Raw genomic sequence first — 21,602 nt, forward strand, 5'->3', positions numbered from 1 at the left:
TTATTAATTAAAAAATAGTATAATAATAAGTATTTTATTTTTAATTCCTTATAAAGAATTTTATAGTTTATTAAATAATATATAGGTTATTTTATTAAAACTATTAATTTTTAAATAACTTTCTAACTTTATTTAAAAATATTATAAACTTAAGGTTTTTAATAATAAAATAGATTTAAAATACTTTTAATTAATAGTAAGAATATTTTAAATTTCTCTTTTTAATTTTAAAATAATCTTTAATTAAAAAGGAATTTAAAAGACTCTATAAATAAGTATTAAAATATAATTAATCCCCTTAATAAATATTAAGGATTTCCTTAATTCCTTTAAATTAAATTTTCTTATAAAAAATAATAATTAAATCTATTTAAACTTAAATATTAAGGTTAATCTTAATATACTTTTAACTTTATATTATAATTACTTCCTTTAGAATTATAAAGGTATTATAAACCTTTATTATTTCTTTTTCTCTTTTAATCCTAATTATTAATTTAACTCCTTTACTTTAAATATTATTTTAATAGATAATTAAAATAATTCTTAACTTTTATTTTAACTTTACCTTAATAACCTTTTAATTAATAATTATTATAATTTTAAACTTAGTTTATAAATATTATAACTTTTATTAATATTAAATAGTTTAAAGTATAATAATAGATATTATTATAATAATAATAAATAGTTAACTTTTATTATTATTAAAAGGATTAAATTTTAAAATAGTTTTAAAATTACTTTTAAATATTTTAATTAAATTAAGTATATAAATCTCTACTTTAGGATTCTTAATTTTAACTTTTATATATAATAAACTTTAAATTCTTTTAAAAACTATAATATTACTTTAAAAGCTCTCTTTATCCTCTTTTATTAAAGGTTTTATTACTTCCTTTATACTTTATTTTTAATTCTTTATACTTTCTTTTTTAATTCATTTAAATATATTAATTTAAATTATTTAAATAACTTTAATTATTTTATCTTTAATATTTAATAAATCTAGAGTATATTTAGTTTAAATCTTTAAGAGATTTAACTTTATAATTTAAAAAATAGAACTTAACTTTAAAATTATTACTTCTAACCTTTTATTTTAATTTTAAAGTTTTAAGGTATTAATAAAAGGATTAAAAATCTTAATTTTCTTATTAATAAGTAGAATTAATTAAATTTTAAATAACTTTAAAAATACTTTAAAAGTTTTTTAAAGTTATTATTAAAGATTTTAAATTTATTCTATTTATAATAATTAAATATAAATTTATCTTTTTCTTTTAAATTTTATATAAATATCCTAATAATTTTAATATTTTTATTAATATAATTAAATATATAAATTACTTTTATTTTATTATTATAAAGGGATTATAATTAAAAATATAAACCCTTTTAAAGTTTATTATTTAATTATTATATTATTATAAAGTATAAATTATAAATAATAAGGTAATATTAATTAATTTTAAATTTTTAACTTAATTTTTAAAGTAATTCTAATTATTTTAAGGGTATTTATTCTTTATTAAAGGATTTAATTTTACTTTTATTCTTAAATAAGGGTATTTCTTATTAAAAGGGTATTTAAACTCCTTTACTATTATTTAAACTTATTTAAAATCTTTCCTTTAATTATTTATTTTTAATAATATTATAGATAGTATAAAAGGAAGAATTAAAATTATAATAAATTATAATACTAAATATAATAATATAAATAAAGAGAGATTTAAAGATTTTTAAATTTAAATTTAATATAAAACTAATTTTTATTTCTTTTAAAGAAGAAGTAAGTAAATATTATTTATTTTTTAAGGGGTTTAAAAAAGGGGTATAGTTAGATATTAAGGTGCCTTTAAGGTGCTTCTTTATAGCTTCTATTTAACTATTATAATAAAGTTATTATAATTTTAAATTTAAAAATTATATATAATAATAAAAAATAAATATTATATTTAAAAGTTATATTTTAATATAATAATATTAATAAATAAATATTTATATAAATTAAATTAAAACTTTAATTAAAGAAATAATAACTTTATATTTATTTATTTTAATTAATTTATATATATTTAAATTAATAAATAATTTAATATATTTTATTTAATAATATTAAAATTAATTTATAATTTATAATAATTTTAATTTTAAATAATTAATAATATTAATATTAATAGATTTAATAAATTTAATATATTAATATAAATCTTTTTTTAATAATAAATAATATTATTATAATATGATAAATAATTATAAAGTATATATTTAAAAATATATATAGTACCTTTATATAGTAATAAATACTTAAAACTAAGTGTTAAAAAAGGATATAGTGTTAATAAAAGTTATAAAAATAATATAGGTGCTTAAACCCCTGAGCTTTTAATTGATTTCCTTTAAATCTTGATACTGTTTACCCTCTTACGTACTAAGAGACGAAGCTCTGGATCCACCCGAAGTGTTCCACCCCATTCCTGGTGTTTTATTGGGCGGGATGGCTCAGCCAATTTCCATTCGTACTGGAGCAGGAGGTGCGAGAGCATGGTCTTTATCACGTTGGATGCGAAGAATCTTCCCGGACAAGAATGCTCGCCAAAGCCGAACCCCATGTGATCAGGGGTCACTGCCACAAATTGTGCATAGCTTTCCTTGCTTGGGTCCTTCTGGCGCATGCGCAGCCATCGGTAGCCGTCGAACTCGTCCGGATCTTCGTGCACCGTGCCATCCCACATCCTCAAGGCGGAAATTGACAGCATAGCTGACTTGGGGAAGAATACTCCGTCCGATAACGTCATGTCCTTGGTGACGAGGCGGCGCATCGTGACTAGAGTTGGTGGTGAGCGACATGGCAGGCGAAATTATATGAGGCGTGGACACTTACAAAGATCGACAGGTTTGACTCGCTGGCTCTCCTTCATAAAGCTATCCATCAGGCCCATCTTCAAGAGTGCGTTGTGAGTCCATCCGTCCCGCAGAATGGTTGTCGTGATTTCCTCACAGAGAGGCTCGACATACTCTGGATGGAGTGCAATCTGTAGCATGATTTGTGTCAACAGGTCTGCCGTGGAGTGATTTGACCCCACAGCCTGTTAATCATTTAGTCATAGTTAGTCGTGATTCTTTCAGATTAAGTTCATCCACCCTCTTAAAGGTAGCGACACTAAATAGGGGGAAAGAGACCCGCTCAAGTGCGTACCAAGAACAGCTGTGCGGCAACCGGATCATATTCAAGTTGACCATCCTTTGAAGCCTGCTCGTACCATTGCGCGCCGTCGTTGAACGATGTCGCTGACTTGCCCTCCGCAATTAACTCCTGTCGCTTCTCTAACACAGGCTGTATGATTTTGCGGGCTCGTTTCATGACGGAGCGGGTGTGTTGACAGGCTGGGATGAACCAGTGTACAATAGGTCGCAGGATTGGCGGCCATTTGCGGAGCTTATCGGCGGCAACAAATATAGCTCCAGCGTATTCACAGGTGGTTTTCACCCAGTCCATGTCCCGGCACACCCCTTCCCCAAGGAAGATTCGGGCGGTGGCGCGCGTAGTGACCAGCATGTTGAGGTCTCCCGGCGCGATCTCCCGCCAATCTGTCTTTCTAGTTAGATTCTCATTACATTGCCGCTAAGCCTATATTATCTTACCTGTGCTTTCTGTGTATAGCTCTCGTAAGGCGATGTTGACCTCCTCGGCCACTGGTTTAATGACCCTCGCTGAGGTAGTTGTCAATAATGTCGATTTCAAGGGTTTACCTAAGTAGGTCTGGATACAATACCTAGGCTTCGCGTCATGTACGTGTTCACTACTATAGCACTAATTGGACGGGTTCCCTCGCGAAACGCTTCGAACCCAGGTAGACCTCCATGGAATTTCTACCGACACGAGCAGTTAATTTTGAACTATAGTCATCAGCAAGAGCGGAGATGATACCTTATAATTGAGGGTGGCAAAGTTAAGCTCAGGCCTATCGCGGAGCTCGTGGGCATACTTGGATGGGAGAATGGTGAAAGGTCCCGCGTCCGACGTGACATTGACTGCCTGATCCCCGTTCTTCTTCAACCAGTTTCGCACCAAGTCGATGCCAGCAATGTCGAAGTCTTCTTTTTTCTTATTCAGCAACGGGAAATTGGCAGTTTTCGGAGTTTCAAATGAAAACCACAGGAACAGAGCAAGGAGTGCGGTGGACAGGTACGGAACGAGGCGAGGCACAAGGGTGATGATGTCGATTGGCCCAGACATTGTACCCCCCTGCGCAGTTTGTTCAACTGCCATTTCGAGTCGATGTAAGCAAGCGATGAGGTTGGATGGGCTTTTTTGTCAATAGTGTCAGGAGCCGACGCCCAGCTGGCTATTATCATCTTTGACCAACGATACCAAACAGGGTACCGGCAGAGCCATTGGGAAGTGTTTATGCAAGATCCGCGATCGACAGGTAGCACTGGAGACTGTATTCGACGACAAACCGAGCGAGTCATGGTCGGGCCGAGCCTGCCCTGTGCCCGCATATTTCGGACTGCTCGTATTGCTTCCCCGGGCCCCGAGGAAACAAGAACACGTAAAACAACAGTTGCCGGAAATGGCCAGCCAGGTAAAATGAACTCGGTCCGGGTATGCGTCTGTTTTTGGCAATTTTACTTTTGTTGCATTGGTGAAGGGGTCATTGGGTTTTCAGACAGAATATGTCGATGGCAACGACGGCTGGAACATTAAAGGCATTAAATCCACCCATGTCTCGGGCCATCTAGACTTACAGACGTCCTCCATATCTTTGTGATCTTTTTTTTTAAAAGAATTGCCAAGCTTATCTTGATAATTTGGTCTGTTGGACTTTGTTGACGAAGATGAAGCCAGGAACACCCAACAACGGTCAGCTCAACCGTGAAGCAGTACTGTTGCTTCAGGATGCGCTCACAGGCTTTGACGACATTTACGGGGAAGGATCGATGAGTTGTGCCGTTTACGATACTGCCTGGGTGTCCCTAGTCACCAAGTCTGATGCTGCAGGAAAACGGTGGCTCTTTCCGGAGAGTTTTGGGGTGCTGCTTGAAATGCAGAATGCTGACGGAAGCTGGGATTCTGACGCAACCCAAATCGACGGCATCCTGAACACAGCGGCGGGGTTGTTAAGCCTCAAACGACATGCCAAAGAGCCACTCCAGGATTCCATTGCTGAAGACAACCTGCAGCAACGACTTGCACTAGCTGCGACGTCTCTGAAAGCTCAGCTGGATGCTTGGGATGTATCTCTGACCCAGAACGTGGGATATGAGATCATCCTACCATCGCTACTCAAGCTCCTCAAGGCGGAAGGAATTCAAATTGGGCAGTGGCGCGGAGAAGACGAGTTGATGGCTGTCAACTCTGCTAAAATGTCGCGGTTCAAGCCTGAGTTTCTTTATCACACCACAAAATCGACCGCACTGCACTCGCTGGAATCATTTGTCGGCATGATTGATTTTGATAAGGTCGCTCACCATAAAGTTAACGGTGCTATAATGGCCTCACCGTCTGCAACGGCAGCTTATTTGACCTGCCTGTCAACGTGGGATGACGAAGCAGAACAGTATCTCAGAGACGTTGTGGCTCGTGGAGCTGGCCAGGGACGGGGCGGTATCCCAAGTGCTTTCCCCTCAACAAATTTTGAATTTTCATGGGTGAGAAAGACATCCTGCGTGTCCTATGACCAATTTAGCTTACTAAACCTGGCCGCAGATACTTTCCACCCTCATCCAAGCCGGATTCACGGAAGAGGACCTGGAATCTCCCGAGATGAGGAGGATGACTGCGATAATGTCCGAATCTTTTAAGGGGAATGGAACCATGGGCTTCGGTGAGGTCGGCGCCTGTCGGAAAAGTGTTGATCACGTAGTAGATGCTAACAGACTTATAGCGCCTGGCATCGAGGCCGACGTTGACGACACTGCTAAAGGCCTTATCTGCCTGAACTCTCTTGGCCATACGGTCCCAACAAACGACATGATCAATGCTTTCGAGCGAGATACTCACTTCCAGACGTTCCAAAACGAGAGAGACCCGAGTTTCAGCGCCAACTGCAATGCACTTCTTGCTTTATTATGCCAAGGAGACCTGTCAAGCTTCTCGGCCCAAATCCTCAAGGTGGTAAAATTCTTGTCTAAGATCTGGTGGGAAGCCGATGGTCCAATAAAAGACAAATGGGTGAGTAGCTGTACAATTCGTTGTGGCCATCTCAGCTAAATATGAGTCAGAACTTATCAAAGCTGTACCCGACAATGCTCATGGTCGAGGCATTTGTCAGAATGATCGGACTAGTCGACGAAGGGGAGTTGCCTTCGGATTTTCTCGATCAGGAGTTGAAGTCTAAAGTTGCCATCCCCGTGTTTCAGGCGGGTCTACGAACTATGATGGAACAAGAACCGGATGGTTCCTGGAACCATTCGGTTGAACAGACTTCATACGCTGTTTTGATTCTATCAGAGTCGCGAAGGTTACGGCACTTCGAAAGCGTACAATCCCGCATTGAGGAGTGTATTGATAAGGCGACTGCCTTTCTCCGACACGCAGTTGTTTCTCCAGACCCTATCTGGATCGAAAAGGTCACGTATTCATCCATTCTCTTGACCAGATCATACAGGCTGGCTGCTCTGAAGGCAGCAAGTTCCAACCATAAGAATGTTGGGTACAGTATCCCACTCGACATTTCAGAGCGGAAGATGTCGGCATACCGCCAATTATACAGCATGACGCCCATGTTCTCGGCGGTACCTCCATGGCAGATCTCCGCATCACTGGTTGAAGGCAGTCTCTTCCTGCCCTTACTCAAGGCGCATCATCTGGAGATATTTCCCCGGAGGGATATGGCGGAGGACAAATATCTTCACATTATACCTTTTACATGGACTGGCTGCAACAACCGTTTGTCTACCTTCGCCTCGCCTGCCTTCCTATATGACATGATGCGAATTGCCGTCCTGGACTACCAGGCCGACGAGTTCATGGAGGCGGTAGCTGGATCCTGGCTCTCGGACGACTTGCCTAAGCTGGGTGAGATTATTGACAAGGTCTTCGATGTGCCGGAGGCCACCAATGGAATGAATGGGACGACCAAAGTCAACAGAGCGAATGGGGTAGCCAAGCCTAGTCATACGAACGGATGCGACACGGATCGAGAGCCCGTAGAGCATATCGAAGTCCAGGAGTGCATTCGTCGATTCGTCGATCACGTTATGGAACATCCCTCGGTCGTGGCGGCGAGCATGCAGGACAGGGACAATCTGGCGCGCGAGTTCCGGCAGTACTTCCTAGCCCAGGTGGAACAGATCAAGCACAACCAGCGGTTCGGCGCGCAGGACAAGCAAGAGCGGTACCTCTCCCCGCAGGTGTCCTTCTTCCAGTGGCTGAAGGAGACGGCGGCGCGACACGTCGCCTGCCCCTTCACTTTTGCGTGGGCGCTGTGCGTAGTGCCGCATGCGATTGAGAACCAGGGCCGATCGAAGGATTGGCCGGCGGATTGCTTCGCCACGGCCGAGGAAAAGTACTACGCCACCGACATGTGCCTGCACCTGGCGACCATGTGTCGCATGTATAATGACCATGGCTCTGCGGTCCGTGACGGCCTGGAAAAAAACGTCAACTCGCTGCACTTTCCCGAGTTCGCCCAGACGCTGGGCGGCGCGCCGGCCAAGGATGCACTCTTCGCCGTAGCCGAGTACGAGAGGAGCTGCTGGCAGACGGCGCTGGCCCGGTTAGAGCAGGCGTCTGTTTCGGATTCTAACATGTTGTTTCAGAGGATCAAAGCACGGAGGATGGCTGTCTTGCGTACCTTCATGGATACTGTCGACCTATATGGGCAGATCTATGTTGTCAAGGATATCGCGAGCCGTATGGTCCCAGCTCAGAGATTACAGCAGGCATGAGTTACTTAGTGGGGTCCGCCTGGATAGAGCTGGACTTCACCAGTTAATTTAAAATTCATGGTACAGCAGGAGGCCTGATTTACTGTTTTACAAACATCAAATCCTCATTCTTGTTTTGGAAAACAGTCTCGATTAAGTAAACTGATGGACTTTCTAATAGTATTAGCTGTTAAGCTGGACATGTGGGGCTGCTTCAGCTTGCGAGGACGTATAAGCTTATGAGCTTGGGAATGGGGGAAGTGAATCGCATTCGGAGCAGCCCTGTTGGAAAGAACAGTGGGCGAAGTCCCCTCTGGTCAGTAGAAGGGAGTAGTCGGGTGGGCCATCTTCAAACGTCTGCTTGGGCAGAACAGTTGAGCATACGTGAATAAATACATGAGTACTTTGAAATTTCAATTCAATTGAGCATAGCGTGGATTCATGCAATTAAATCAACCTTTTCCACATCACTATGTACTCTTGAAACCCATGAGAACATTGTACGCGCCCTTTCAAATGGTAGTTGTAGACATGCTACGCCACATCTTAGGCACCGTCCTCAACCAATGCGAGTCTCTGTGATTCACGCTCCAATTCCCTCTCAATATCATTATAGTATTCCTCTTTACCAGGAAAGGCCGTGTTTTGCAGAAATTCGATGACATGGCCGTCTGGAGTATACATGTAGGCGAAGCCCGGCGTGACTCCCGATCCGAATTTCACGAGCCAAGAGCATCCTAGCTCCTCACATCTCCTTGTCGCAGCTTCTATGTCATCAACAGTCACGCCTACTGAAGATCAGATTTGTCACAAAGTGAAGACAAGTGGGGGAAATACAGATATGATCAACTCCTTGCCGCTCTGGTTTATCCAAGCCGCTTAACAGGTTGCCGCGCGCATCATTCCAGGTTATTCTGAGCAGGCCCTCAAGCAACTCTGGAACTTGATCAATGAGCAGAGCATCCGAGCCTCTATAAGCCAGGAAGCACTCATTGGTCTCAGTCGCCTTAGATCCTCTCGTCAATTTACACATGCCCATCACGTCTTGGAAGAAATTAGTCATGGCATGAGACTTGACGCGCAGTGATGTGTGGTTCTAGGACCCGTCAGTATAATCCAAAGTTTTCAATGGAATTACTCATACTAAGCGATATGTTGATGGATCCGTCATGCCGGCACGTGTCTCGGTTGTTGCTCTTTGCTCAATGAGCTTCACCTGGTATCCATCAGGATCGACAGCTAGGCCGTACGCGTTGGAGGAATCCTGCAGCAATTTGCATTGATATCCCGCAGACGTGATTCTAGGGCAAGCGGCTTGAAGGTTGTCAACACTGAAGCATAGATAACCATACGGCTTGTCGACGTCGTTGTCATCAACAGGGTACTGCACGTTCGGGTCGTTCTCGGTTCCGTGGAAGTACAATAACTCCACGACACCTTGCCTATCATAGAGTTTGGCACCATGCGACACCGCTTTGGAGGAGTCATAGCCCATCAGCCAGTATGCGAACTTGTACTCATCGTAGTTCCGAGTCATCAAGACCTTCATGCCCAGATGCTCATAGAATTGAACTTTGCTCCGTTAGCTGGTGGGATCTACTGGATTTGCAGCGGTAGTACGTACCTGAACTAGCTGGATCTTTCACTTTTATTCTACAATATGAATCAGCCATACGATCAACATATTACATCGGGAGAACACCGAACCCGCTATGATGGAACTTGTATTTCCTCGTGTCTGTCATTATGTCGACCATGATGCTGGGCTGCGATTTGGTTCTGTCTAAATCAGACAGTTGATTGTGTTTGAGGTCACGTCTAAGAACTGTCGAATGTCCATAGCGGCTTCTACTGTACGGCCTCTGCCAGTGGCTCATCGTCTACCTCTGCCGCCAAATGGGACAAGGTTCACACAGTGCAACTCTGATTGTACAGACACAGTGTCCGGTATAAGGTGGATCTCCCGGCCGGCCCAGCGCGGTTATGCCCGAGCAAGACCGGCCACGGACTTCCCTTTATGGCATCCCGACCGAAACAATGCCTCGCCAATGAGTCGACAGCCCGGCTCTCCCTTTCGCTCTGGTAAGACCGGAAAATGGACCAGGTCTAACACGAGAATGGTAGCAGGGACTATTCCACCCTGCCGTCGGCGGCTCGAGTGTCCTTCAATGTGCCAGATCGTTTCTAAGAGAAGCAGAAAAGGGGAAAAAGTCGTAATACCTATAGTGCTGCGTACGCCTTGGTCAGAGCTGTGCAACTGCATCAAGCGGCGCCACTGAATTTTGTTCCATCTCTATCCTCAGAAGTAACGTCGAATTACCCTGGCAAACCAACTACTCTAGGGTGCAGCGCTGTCGAGTAGACAATGTTGTCAGCTCGCAATGTCGCCGTAGCGGCCGCAGCCAGTGTATGTCATACCACCAACGTCTTCACGAAACCGCAATCACTGAAGCATGCGCAACTAGTACCTATCATATCTCTTTGGAAAGACCATTTACTTGATCTATTTCCATCCCCTGTCGAAGCACCCCGGGCCAAGGATTGCAGCTGTTTCAGATGTGAGCGAAACCACACCGGCGTAATCTTGCAATGCACGGGAAGCGAAAATTAACCGAAATTCAAGTTCTGGCGTGCATGGGCTTGGACGAGCGGCCGGTGGCCATTCATCGTCCAGGAGCTTCATAACAAGTATGGTTAGTAAGACATTTCGCGTCATGCAGACGGATGCGTCAATTGTGAGAATACTTTTGTTCACAATAACTCAAGGGCCTGTTGTGCGAATAGCGCCCGAAGAGCTCATATTCTTCAACGTCGAAGCATACAAGGACATATACGGCCATGCATATGGCGGGAAAAGGACGTTCATTAAAACAGACTTCTTCAATGCAGGCGAAGAGGAAGGGATTGCAACAGTCAAAGACCCCGTTGAGCATTCGAGGCAGAGAAAGCTGTTGTCTCATGGCTTTAGCCAGCAATCTCTCCGTCAACAAGAAGACCTGGTTCACCAATACGTTGATATGCTACTAGGGCAACTCCAGAAGATGGGTAGTCCCTCAGGATCTGGAATCGACCTGGCTGAAGCTTTCGTCTGGCTGACGTTTGACGTTATCTGTATGCAATTGCTTTCCTCCCGTGTGTAAATGAAGCTAACAGAACACATCTCAAAGCTGATCTTGCCTTTGGCAAATCGTTTAATTCTGTTGCTAGCGGGAAGACACACTTCTGGATTTCGCTTATCTTTGAAGCTTCGTTCGCAAGCCAATTTGCAGACTTGCGACGGCGACTCCCGATCTTGAACTTAATTTTGCCTTTTGTTCTCCCAAAGAATGGGATTGCCAAATTCAAACAGCATAACAAGCTGAGTCGCGAAATGGCTGTCAACCGGGTGAAGCAGGGCGACACGGGTCGGGCAGACTTCTTCTCGCATCTCCTTCGTCGTGGCGGTGGTGAAAGCATCTCGGAGCTGCAGCTTCAGAGCCAGGCGAGCATCTTGATCGTAGCTGGTTCCGAAACTACCTCGTCCTTTCTCGCTGCCACCTGCTACCTTCTGTTGAAGAACCCAGACACCCTGGCTCACCTTACGCGTGAGGTGCGATCAAAATTTCCCCTGGTGGAAAGCATCAGGGCAGATGCATTAGCTGAATTGCCCTACCTTAACAGCATCATTGAAGAGGGTCTGCGGATGGCGCCACCCGAAGCTTTCGGTCTCCCACGTTTCTCTCCAGGCGCAGTCGTTGATGGTCATTATGTGCCTGCAGGGGTCACCGTAAGCGTTGAATCGTACCCAATCACACGCGATCCCCGCTATTGGAAGGATCCGGACTCTTTCAAGCCTGAACGATGGATTGGAGATGGGTTTGGAGACGTGAAGGAGGCATCGCGCCCGTTTTCTTTGGGGCCACGCGCCTGCTTGGGCATCAACCTAGCGTATATGGAAATGCGGCTCACTCTCGCCAAGATGGCCTGGACATACGATTGGGAGCTCGTGGACAGGGATATGGACTGGTTCGAGGGTTCTCGCCTGTATCTTTTCTGGAAGAGGCCCCAACTCCAGGTAAGGTTTCATCCCAGAGCCTAGTACCAACCAGGATATTGAATAAGGCCCTTACTTTATGTTTTATATTTTAAACCCAAGCTTCAAGAGTTAACAATCCTGGGTAAATTAATATTCAAAATATTATTTCTTAACCTCTTCTGCTGCCACTCGAATGCGATTCTATATTGCAACCCCGGGCCGCTCTATTGTGAATGGTTAGGAACTTGAACCTGTGTTAACATACCTATTGCCAACTCAACACCGCACAAGTATGACGCTTGAACCTCCACAACACCAAACTTCAGCAATCTGCGGGTAAGGGGGCGGGAACATCTTGGTTCTATGACGAGAACCATACTTAGTGAGCGCTTAGCGGGTGGCTGTTAAATCACTGCTCAAAATATCTTGACTAATCACACCAGCATGTTTACACAACGGACAGACAGCGAGTGTCGGTGGCTCAACGCAAACTGATGGCCCATTACCCGGAAATACAAAGGGTCACAAGATAAGCAGCAATCACCTTTAATCAGCAGCCGGGGCCTAAAAAAAAGCCTGTAAGTCCGAAGTCGTATTGAACACACGAAAGACCTTGACTGCTTTACATTGGAAACCCAGAAAAGTATCCGCAACTATATAAGAGTTAAATTATCCCCACCAACATATCACCATTCAGTGCGAGCTGTCAGAAAAGGCTTCACGTATTCCTCCCAACCTTCACCGTGCGAGCCACCATTTTTGTTTGCGATAACATTCATCGGGAGCTGTTGCGTCCAGCTTCGGAGCCGTTCATACACATTGCCGTCTTTCATACCAATGACGCTTCCCAGAGAAGCATCACTTAGGTCCCACGCATCTGTTAGACCGACTGCATCAGTTGAGAGTTCCCCCAATAAGCCATGGGCTAGTTCACGTATGTCATCTAACTGGGTCCCGGATAGAAAGCCGTCCTCGATGAAGGTGATGGCATCGACAGATGTGGGGCTTGTGATGGTTGATAGAGCAAACAAGGAGCAGAGGCGCGTCAATGCCTTTTTTAAAGCTGGATCCTCAATCTCTATCACCCCATTGACGTACTCCGCAAGGACCAAATACTCAGTATGGGCGCGGGCAGCGGATATCAACAACATCATGTGCTTATTCCACGCCTCTGCTCTGGTCATGCCAGTAGTCTCAGCAGCTTGAAGGGCGACGGCCGCCTTGAGCACCAAGCGCTGCGCTCGATGCTGGAAGACCAGCAGTTGGGTTGTCGGACTCAGGAAGTCTTCGCAAGTCGCAGTGCATCTGTCAACAGGCGGAACAGCCATGTATCGCAGTTCTTGTGGGACTTCAAGACCCGGAGCTGAGGCCTTGGCATGGAGAGCCCACTTGCACAGGTATCTAGCCTGCTGCTGCCAGAGGACAAAATTGTCGCCCTCCCCGGTGAATAGAACACCGGCGGAGCCAACGAGCTCCGGCAGGGCCGACATTGCCATCGACCCAACTGCGCCGCAGCACTTCCTCGCGTCCTCGGCACCGGACATTGCCGCGGTAGACGACCAGGCCTTCATCCCAGCAGTCAAGGCGTGTAGGCTGGCCATGGTGCTGAAGTCGCCTTTGGCCTGTCGGTCCTCAAAGTCCTTCTGCGCAGTCTTGCAGCATCTCGAGGCGAATAGCATGGCGTAGGACTGCGACAGCAATGTGAAAAGTCTGTAGCTCTGAGTCTGATACTCTAGCAGCCCCGTCTCCGAGGTACGCGTGGCCGGGAATTGTCCTGGGTCATCGGGCAGGAAGCCTTGTCGACGCACGGTTGAGTAACGGGTAGCAATGGTGACAGCGGCTGCGAGTTGAACGGCTGCAACAAATGTCATGTTGGCACGGGTAATGCTCATCGTCCCATAGGCAGCCTTGGAATGAGTTCCTTGCTTCTTGGTGTACTCTCCGTCCCTAGAGACCTCAGCCTGACCCATAAGCATGTTTTCCCTCGGTACGATGACTTTGTGAAATCGGGCGTAGCCGTTGTCGTTGGTGTTCTGGGACATCTTAGGACCGATATCGCCCAACTCGATGCCCTCAATGGGCTTCCCTGTGTCCATATTGCGCAGCTGGACTAGGAACGGATGAATGCCGTAATCCTCATCGCGGGTGATCAACCGAGCCATGACAAGCCCATGCGTTGCCGAATAGCCCAAACCGCCAGGCCAAAACTTGGTGCTTGTGGGGGTGGGCGAGGAAATGACAAAGCTGTCATTCTCTATATTGAATGTAGCTGTTGTCTCTAAACCCCTGACAAAGGACCCATGTCCTAACTCCGTCTGGACATAAGCGCCATTGATGCGCCCATCCTTGGCTGGCTGAAGCCACTTCTGTCGTTGGACCTCGGACGCCATGAGCTCGAGCATCTTGTTGAACATAATCCTTAGGCCGAAGGGACTGTTGGTGAAAAGGCTGTACTGGGGAGCCAAGTAGTCCCAGATATTGTGGTTGTGATCCAGGCTGTCCTTGAGTGCAGCCGCCCCCCACCGCAGACCTTCAAGATACAACTGCTCTCGTCCGGTCTCCGCATATCTCTTGGGTAATTTCCACGTGTCGGTCACCCCCAAATACGCCTCCAGGCGTGCCCAGGCGTCGCGTCGTTGCTGCGCGACCTCAGTGCCCCCATAAATGACACACGTCAGCTTTTCTGTATTGAAGCTGGTCCCACGGCGCGCCTGGGCCATAATGTCCACTGGCGCGACACATGTCTCGGCTTGGTCCAGCATCCTTGACTGATAGAGCATCGACAGCAGTCTGCTCTGACAGTAAGGTAAGTTGCTGATGAAGAATGGGATTGAGTAGATTAACTTATGATACATGGACGGGGTGCACATGTGATAATTTAAGAAGGACTGCTCTCGGTCCCCGACATTCCTGGTAGACTGGTTCCGGGCCAATACGACCTGGGGGGCAGTGTCTCCCAGCCCGACCGACATTCGTTGTTCCCGAAGAAGAAAAAGACCGCCCGCTGTATGAGCTGATGCCGTTACGGGTCGTGCTGTTCGAAATCAGGTTCTCGAACGCAGAGGCGGCTGGTAGAATCCAGGGCGGCCACGGAAGCTAGAGGTTAATCTCGGAAGACTAGGAGGTGGCCGGGCCGTGCCGGCCTTCCCAAAAGCGGTCTGGGTTCGGTCACGAAAGTTAATAAACAGGATGCTAATTCTATAAGAACTTTATTTCCAGCTTCACCTCGATACTGTTTATTTGACTAGTCATGACCCTTTCATTCAGTGTTCTGAATTTCAAAGCTTTTTCATCATCCTTGCATCATTCTCCATGGACCGAACGGCTACAAGCACGGCTGGCGGTGGCCAAGTCCTTGCTTTTCTGTTTGTGGCTTACTACATCATTTTCTGCATCTCCATCCTTTGGCTTCCGGCAACTAGCAAAGCCCGTTATGCTAGCGTATTTGTCCTTGGCGCTACGACGCTCGCTTTGCAAAAGACATTCATGGAATGGTCTCCGTCACCCTACTGGTCCGCGACCGCCGTGCCGTATCTGTCGATGCAATTCTTGAGCAGTTCAGAGCTCATTATCATATCCCGAGCCATGGGGGCCGACTTCGATACCGGAAAGCGTGGCTTCGGCCTGGCCATCAAGCTCTTCCGGATCCCCCTTATGGTGTGGAACCTGCGACGGATTGGCACTAAGTGGCAAATCCCAAACATACCTCCTTACAGCGTGCCTCGGTCTCGCATTGCCTTCGCTGTTAGGACTCTGGGGCAGATGGTCTTTGTATATCTTCTATTAGACGTTATACTTTGCGCACCGCCTGTCGATCCTGTCTTCTACTCTCTCCCCAAACAAGCCTTGGGCCTCGGCATACTAAAACTCTCATGGCACGATCTCGCCTTCCGCTTGGCTTCGACTGTGTCCTTCTACGGCACCACCTACTGTGTTGTCACTTTCCAGTATGACTTAATGTCATTGTTCTTCGTCTTGACGGGACTCAGTAGCCCGGCTGCTTGGCCGCCTTTCTTTGGCTCGCCTTTTCAGGGCTATTCATTGCGCCGATTTTGGAGGTCAGTCCGCCAATCTCCCCAACTAACCACCGCTTTCAACTGAAATTATGTAGTTTTTACTGGCATCAAGCTCTGCGGAAGTCTTTGACAGGTCACGCGGATGTCATCTCTGACAAAGTTCTCGCCTTGCCCCGGCGTACCAAGATATCTACATACACTCGGCTATGGCTCACTTTCCTAATCTCTGGGATATACCATCTCTCCTCGGACTTGGGCATGGGAATTCCGTTTTCAGATGCCGGCTCATTCACAACATTTATCCTTCAGCCTATGGGCATCATCCTGGAAGACCTGTTCCAGGGAAGCGTGGGAAAGGTAGTCCCGTTGCCAAGCACTCTGAGAAGACTTTTCGGTTTTTTGTGGGTCTGGACTTTTCTATCTTACTCTAATGCCTCCTGGATCTATGCGCAGCAGCGTCTAGCAGGAAGCCCAGATGACTTGCTGCCGGTCAGCGTGGTTCCTAGGTTGATCTCTTACTTTTCGTGATTGCACTAAGCGCTGTAATTTTGCAACTGTACTTTGTCATCAACAAATTTTGTTTGAAAACAAATATGTATATACTATTAGTATCGTAACAATTTCTCTATATTACCGATGTGATGGGGGTACTGGAGTGTTGAGCACAGAAACTGTTGGATAATTTCGCCGCACCCATGCCAAACAGAAATTACAGAAGGCTGCCTAACAACCCAAATCCATCTGGAGTCGAAACATCATGTTGCTTTAGAGCCCAGGCCCTGATAGCTGATGCGTTGACAGTCGAACGAATGACAATCCGCGCAATGGCTACACATGCAGTGGAATCATTCAAAGTTTCCGTCTTGGCTTGGTACAGTACCTGACTAATAAAGCTTCGCAAATGGCCCACTTGCTTGTTTCATCCGGTCCGAAGACTATCCCCGGGCACCCCGATAAGAGTCGGAGACACTTAACTGGTGCACCGGACGGAAAGCGGCCGTTGGTAGAATCGTACTAACATAACATTTATCAATGGGTAAAAACCCTTCGCTGAAATTCCAAGTGTCCTCCTAATATAGAAAAGTGACGATCAGCTGTAACGGTCTGGTACTCCAACCAAAAGTCATCATGTCCTCTTTTTTTCTCTTGATTCCAAGATCCATTGATCCTCGTCGACATCAGAGGAAGGATAGGGACCAATCTGCACCCAAGTGGCGATTGACCGACACCGTCTTGCCGGTCCATGCGATCGATAACATTCCCACTCTGAGGGGTATTGTGACCAGTCAAGCCTTACGTTTCGACGATGTTCTTGATGGGGACCTGCTATACAATTCCTTGACGGAGCTCTTGAGCATGGGAGACTGGAAAAAGTTCGGCGGTCGTTTTCGACTTGATGTGAGTTCCCAATGAGTGTTATGCACTCTACATGTTGTTACGCATAATGAACACTGACAGCTTCATAAAGGCTGCCGGGAAGCTTGAACTCCATGTTCCCGATCATTTCTCGCAGGATGTACCGGCCGTCTCTTACACGCACACAACTTACCCTACGACTATCGATGAGGCTACGGATGCAGAAATCATACAACCTCGTGCGGGAAAAGCCCGCGTTATTGACATACCGGATGGCGTACGGCGTTTCTTGGTTGGTCCCCATACACCAATGTCTATTGACGAGTATGTGAAGAATGACATACCTTTGATATCTCTACATGTCATCAACTACGCAGATGCCACATTAGTTGTACTCACCTTCCCGCACGCCTTGACCGACGGCATGGGTTGGATCGGTATGATAAAAAACTGGTGCAAGGTCCTGGCTGGGGCAAAGAACTGGGATGAGATCGAGGTCCTAGGTGGACTACACGAAGACGCGCTTTCTAGGTTGGACACGGACAATGTCCAAGACGACGAGCCATTTGCCCTTGACCAAAAGCGATTACGGGGTTTCAGGCTCTTCATTTTCTCCATCCGCTCATTGACAGCCTGGATCTTCACACCAAAAATTCACCACAGAGGCATATTCATTCCGGCCCGCCTATTAGCTCACGTCAAGCAACAGACTCAACGAGAACAAGAGGCCATGTTCAAAGACCATCCCGAACAGAAACAATTCATTAGCAATGGAGACATTCTATCCGCCTGGTTAATACGATTGGCATGTTCGAAAATGTTCAGGCAGTCCAACCGGTCAGTTGTTATCATGGGGGCGATTGACCTAAGATCAAGACTCCAGAAACTACTGGAACCTCGCACCGTCTATGCCCAGAATCTCCTGTCTTGGAGTTTCACATTTGTGACCTTGGGGGACGTACTGGTGGCACCCTTGACTCGCTTTGCGTCCCAAATTCGAGAAGGCATCAAGCGCCAGATCTCGGAGTCGCAGATTTATGCGGCAGTCCGACGTAATCTTCAATCTATCTCAGCAACTGGCACAGTGCCCCTATATTCCGACTCAGACAGCATCCTCGTGGTCCTGTCCAATCTCTCGAGGCTTAATTGGCACGACGTGTTCGACTTCAAGCCAGCGGTGGTCACAAAAGGACCAGACCGAAATCTAGCCACGGCTGGACTGCCTGTCTGGCAGTTTGGCTGCTCTGTGTCGGCGGACAGCTTCGCGACTTCTATTCTGATCAACGGAGTAGACTTGGACGGTAACCACTGGGTCGAGGCAACTCTCCCGGGGTATGTTTGGGACGACATAGGAAACGAACTCGCTCAGTGGGAAGATTCGGAATCGTTCTAAAGAACTGTGTATTAAGTATTTACGCTTATAAAACTTTATCTTTATTTAAAATAATAGTAGTATTACTATCTTAAAATAACTTCATTATATAATTATATTTTATATATTATTTAAATTTTAAATATTTAGTCTTTTATTATTCTTTATTATAAACTTATTAACTCTTTTTATTTAACTTATTTCTTATTATATTATACCGTTTATATAAATTATTACTATTAATATTATATAATCTTTAAATCTTTTAATATTTTTAAATTTATTTTTATACTTTTCTTTAATAAATATATTTATTAAATAAATAATATTAATAAATTTATTATTTAATTAATAAAAACAGTTCCCCTTCTTTAATCATTAAAAGAACTTATTAAATCGTCTTTATAGACTTATTTCCTTACTGCTAGCAGACACACTCCTTGAGGATTTCTCATTAGTATGGTCGTGGATTACCTCATTTTCCACGGCATTAACATCAGCCACGTTGGAATGCTTAACTCCGTCAAAAAGTTCGTCAATCTCCTCCAATGTTTTGTTCTTGATCTCGACCCAGTACCAGGCAATGAAAGAAAACATGACGAGATTCCATGAGCCATTAATCATGTAAGTTTTCCAGCCAATACTGTCGAGAGCAATTGGGAAAGCAAACACTGCCCAGAGCCCAGTCGAACATCCAATCAGTTGGAACAGACTTAGACCAACAGCACGCATTCGGAAACTCAGCACTTGGGCAGGGACCAGGTACAAAACCGGAGTCCAGCCCACACTGTACGTTCCCATGAAGATGAATATCATGGCCACCGTAGCATACACTCCCGGGGAATATGTCGATGTGCCGTAAAGTTTTGTCAACGCCCCAACAATGAATAAGGCAGCGCCTGACAGACCCGTGCTCATCAGAACTGAAAACTTCATGCCGAGCTTGTCAGTGATGGCTACTCCGACCAACGAGACGACAAGACACCAAGCGCTGAGGACAATATTCTCGTAGCAAAGTTAGTCAAATTGACACGGCAAGCGAGGGTCCATAGTACATACAATCTGCAGCTGAGTTGTGGAGTCTGTGATGCCGGCATTGTAGAGCATCTGCCCAAGGTAGTAAGAGACGATGAGGTTGCCCCCTAGGTAGGACATGAAGGCGCAAGAGCACGTGACGATCAGTTGCTTTTTCGCCCCTTTGTTGTGCATGATCTGTCTGAGCGACATTTTTGCTTCGGGCGTTTGTTCGTACTCCAGCGTGTCGCAGATCTCGCGGAACTGGGTCTCGACGAGCTCGGCAATCTGTGGATTTGCGGATCCTCCGTTGGTGAGATTCAAAACAGCCAATGCCTGATCGTGCAGGCCCTTGCTGACAAGCCACCGAGGACTCTCGGGTAGGAACGCCATGATTCCAATGCACACCAGCGAGAACACACCTTGTAACGCACTGGGGAGTCGCCATGCCCATGTGGAAGGTTCCAAGCGTCCCGATCCATACGTCACTCCAGCTGCAATCAAAGCACCCACAAAATAACAGTCGCTCAATATACCGAGGCCAATGACTCTTCTATTCCAAGGAAGGGTCTCGGCCAGGTAGTTTGGGGCGGTAATGATGGAAGATACATTGCCAAAGCCGACAATGACACGGGCGACGATGAACATGGCGACATGCTGAGCCGCCGTCTGAAGAGCAACCCCGGCCAGTGTCAGAACTGCCGCCCAGAAGAGGGCCGGACGACGCCCCACTTTGTCCACAACGGGCCCCCAGACCATGCCTGCAAGGCAACCGCCGATGTAGAGGCTGGCGGTGTTCAGTGCTCTGGTTACACTGCTTAGTTGAAAGTAATTATTGTACGACGGAAGTATGTTAAGCCCATTCCTAATGGAATGTTAGCACACGGTGAGTTCAAATATCTCCCGGATGGTTGGAGTGGCATCGGTTCTTGCCCAAGCCTTGGGATGACATACATCATGGCGGTGTCGAAGCCATTTGTCTGTTACACGATTATTTTAGCAATCTACCCAGATTTCGGGATGTCTGTTAGATACTTACCGCCGATGACACCACCGAACAGGTTATGAGAAGAATAGTTATAATTCTGCTTGATCTGGGAATCGACACAGGGAGGCTAAAAGGCAGTATATCTCCCGGCGCCATGTTTTCAGTGGAACATTCTTGTTGACAACCGCAGTCAAAAGATGGGATGAACTGTTGTTTCAACACAAAGTCACCGCCTATAAATATACCACCAGGTCGGATGCTTCCTCGAATGCATTTGAGGTAATTACTTGACTCGCAGCAGAGTAGTTCATGCGTACTCCGGCGTGGGGTGTTTCGGCTGTACGCTACAAATTTGGCGAGTGAATGACTTGCTTTGATTAGACAGAGCATGGCATCGATCTTGGGCTCACAATGACACGGCTCTCGGACTTAGGCCAGTTATCTTTCAACTTGATAGGAGGAGGACACTGTATTCAACAAGGCAAGAACTGTTCGGAGACCGAATATAGAATCCCGAGGTCACTACGGCCGGATAGTTTAGTTATGCCCCACACCCCGAGATTAAAAGAGTATTAAAGTAGTTTTACTTCTATTATATAAATAGATTAAAAGTTTATAAACTTATATATAAATTATTTAAAAGTTAACTTTATTATATTCTTTTATTATTTAATAATTTATTTATTTTAATATTAATTTTAAGTTTAAATAAAACTTTTAATAACTTTAAATATATTTAAATAATTATTTTATTAAAGTTTTTAATAAATATTTATAGTATATAATAAAAGAATAAATTCTAAGAGTTTTAATACTAATAGAATAAATAGAGAAGTACTTTTTTAAGTATAGTAGAACTTTATATATTAAAATTAAACCTAAAATTAACCTAAAGTTAACCTAATCTAATTTTAATATATATTAAATACCTACTTAATATATAAAAACTACTATCCTTAA

General features: G+C 44.8%; 7 protein-coding genes across 7 annotated transcripts; 3 read left to right on the top strand and 4 right to left on the bottom strand.

The window, feature by feature from the left end:
* Positions 1 to 2,405: 2,405 nt before the first annotated feature.
* On the bottom strand, positions 2,406 to 4,279 carry KVR01_012812 (uncharacterized protein; the record flags this gene model as incomplete). Its single annotated transcript, XM_044781661.1, has 6 exons — positions 2,406 to 2,833; positions 2,891 to 3,095; positions 3,206 to 3,597; positions 3,652 to 3,720; positions 3,783 to 3,879; positions 3,938 to 4,279. The coding sequence occupies 6 exons, from the start codon at positions 4,277 to 4,279 to the stop codon at positions 2,406 to 2,408; spliced, it is 1,533 nt and encodes a 510-aa protein (XP_044638283.1).
* A 569-nt stretch (positions 4,280 to 4,848) lies between these two features.
* On the top strand, positions 4,849 to 7,902 carry KVR01_012761 (uncharacterized protein; the record flags this gene model as incomplete). Its single annotated transcript, XM_044788840.1, has 4 exons — positions 4,849 to 5,661; positions 5,720 to 5,837; positions 5,898 to 6,184; positions 6,235 to 7,902. The coding sequence occupies 4 exons, from the start codon at positions 4,849 to 4,851 to the stop codon at positions 7,900 to 7,902; spliced, it is 2,886 nt and encodes a 961-aa protein (XP_044638232.1).
* A 1,117-nt stretch (positions 7,903 to 9,019) lies between these two features.
* On the bottom strand, positions 9,020 to 9,430 carry KVR01_012804 (uncharacterized protein; the record flags this gene model as incomplete). The annotated part of the gene is made up of 1 exon (XM_044790554.1): positions 9,020 to 9,430. One exon carries the CDS (start codon positions 9,428 to 9,430, stop codon positions 9,020 to 9,022), a length of 411 nt encoding a protein of 136 aa, XP_044638275.1.
* Positions 9,431 to 10,595: 1,165 nt separating this feature from the next.
* On the top strand, positions 10,596 to 11,959 carry KVR01_012748 (uncharacterized protein; the record flags this gene model as incomplete). Its single annotated transcript, XM_044785448.1, has 2 exons — positions 10,596 to 10,992; positions 11,049 to 11,959. The coding sequence occupies 2 exons, from the start codon at positions 10,596 to 10,598 to the stop codon at positions 11,957 to 11,959; spliced, it is 1,308 nt and encodes a 435-aa protein (XP_044638219.1).
* A 623-nt stretch (positions 11,960 to 12,582) lies between these two features.
* On the bottom strand, positions 12,583 to 14,658 carry KVR01_012754 (uncharacterized protein; the record flags this gene model as incomplete). The annotated part of the gene is made up of 2 exons (XM_044788085.1): positions 12,583 to 14,150; positions 14,181 to 14,658. 2 exons carry the CDS (start codon positions 14,656 to 14,658, stop codon positions 12,583 to 12,585), a joined length of 2,046 nt encoding a protein of 681 aa, XP_044638225.1.
* A 2,382-nt stretch (positions 14,659 to 17,040) lies between these two features.
* On the top strand, positions 17,041 to 18,661 carry KVR01_012780 (uncharacterized protein; the record flags this gene model as incomplete). Its single annotated transcript, XM_044791080.1, has 2 exons — positions 17,041 to 17,310; positions 17,426 to 18,661. 2 exons carry the CDS (start codon positions 17,041 to 17,043, stop codon positions 18,659 to 18,661), a joined length of 1,506 nt encoding a protein of 501 aa, XP_044638251.1.
* Positions 18,662 to 19,042: 381 nt separating this feature from the next.
* KVR01_012737 (uncharacterized protein) lies at positions 19,043 to 20,047 on the bottom strand (the record flags this gene model as incomplete). Its single annotated transcript, XM_044793203.1, has 2 exons — positions 19,043 to 19,645; positions 19,700 to 20,047. 2 exons carry the CDS (start codon positions 20,045 to 20,047, stop codon positions 19,043 to 19,045), a joined length of 951 nt encoding a protein of 316 aa, XP_044638208.1.
* Between the last annotated feature and the right edge of the window lie 1,555 nt (positions 20,048 to 21,602).

This window comes from Diaporthe batatas, assembly GCF_019321695.1.
Source record: "Diaporthe batatas strain CRI 302-4 chromosome Unknown Contig00021, whole genome shotgun sequence".
Lineage (NCBI taxonomy): Eukaryota > Fungi > Ascomycota > Sordariomycetes > Diaporthales > Diaporthaceae > Diaporthe > Diaporthe batatas.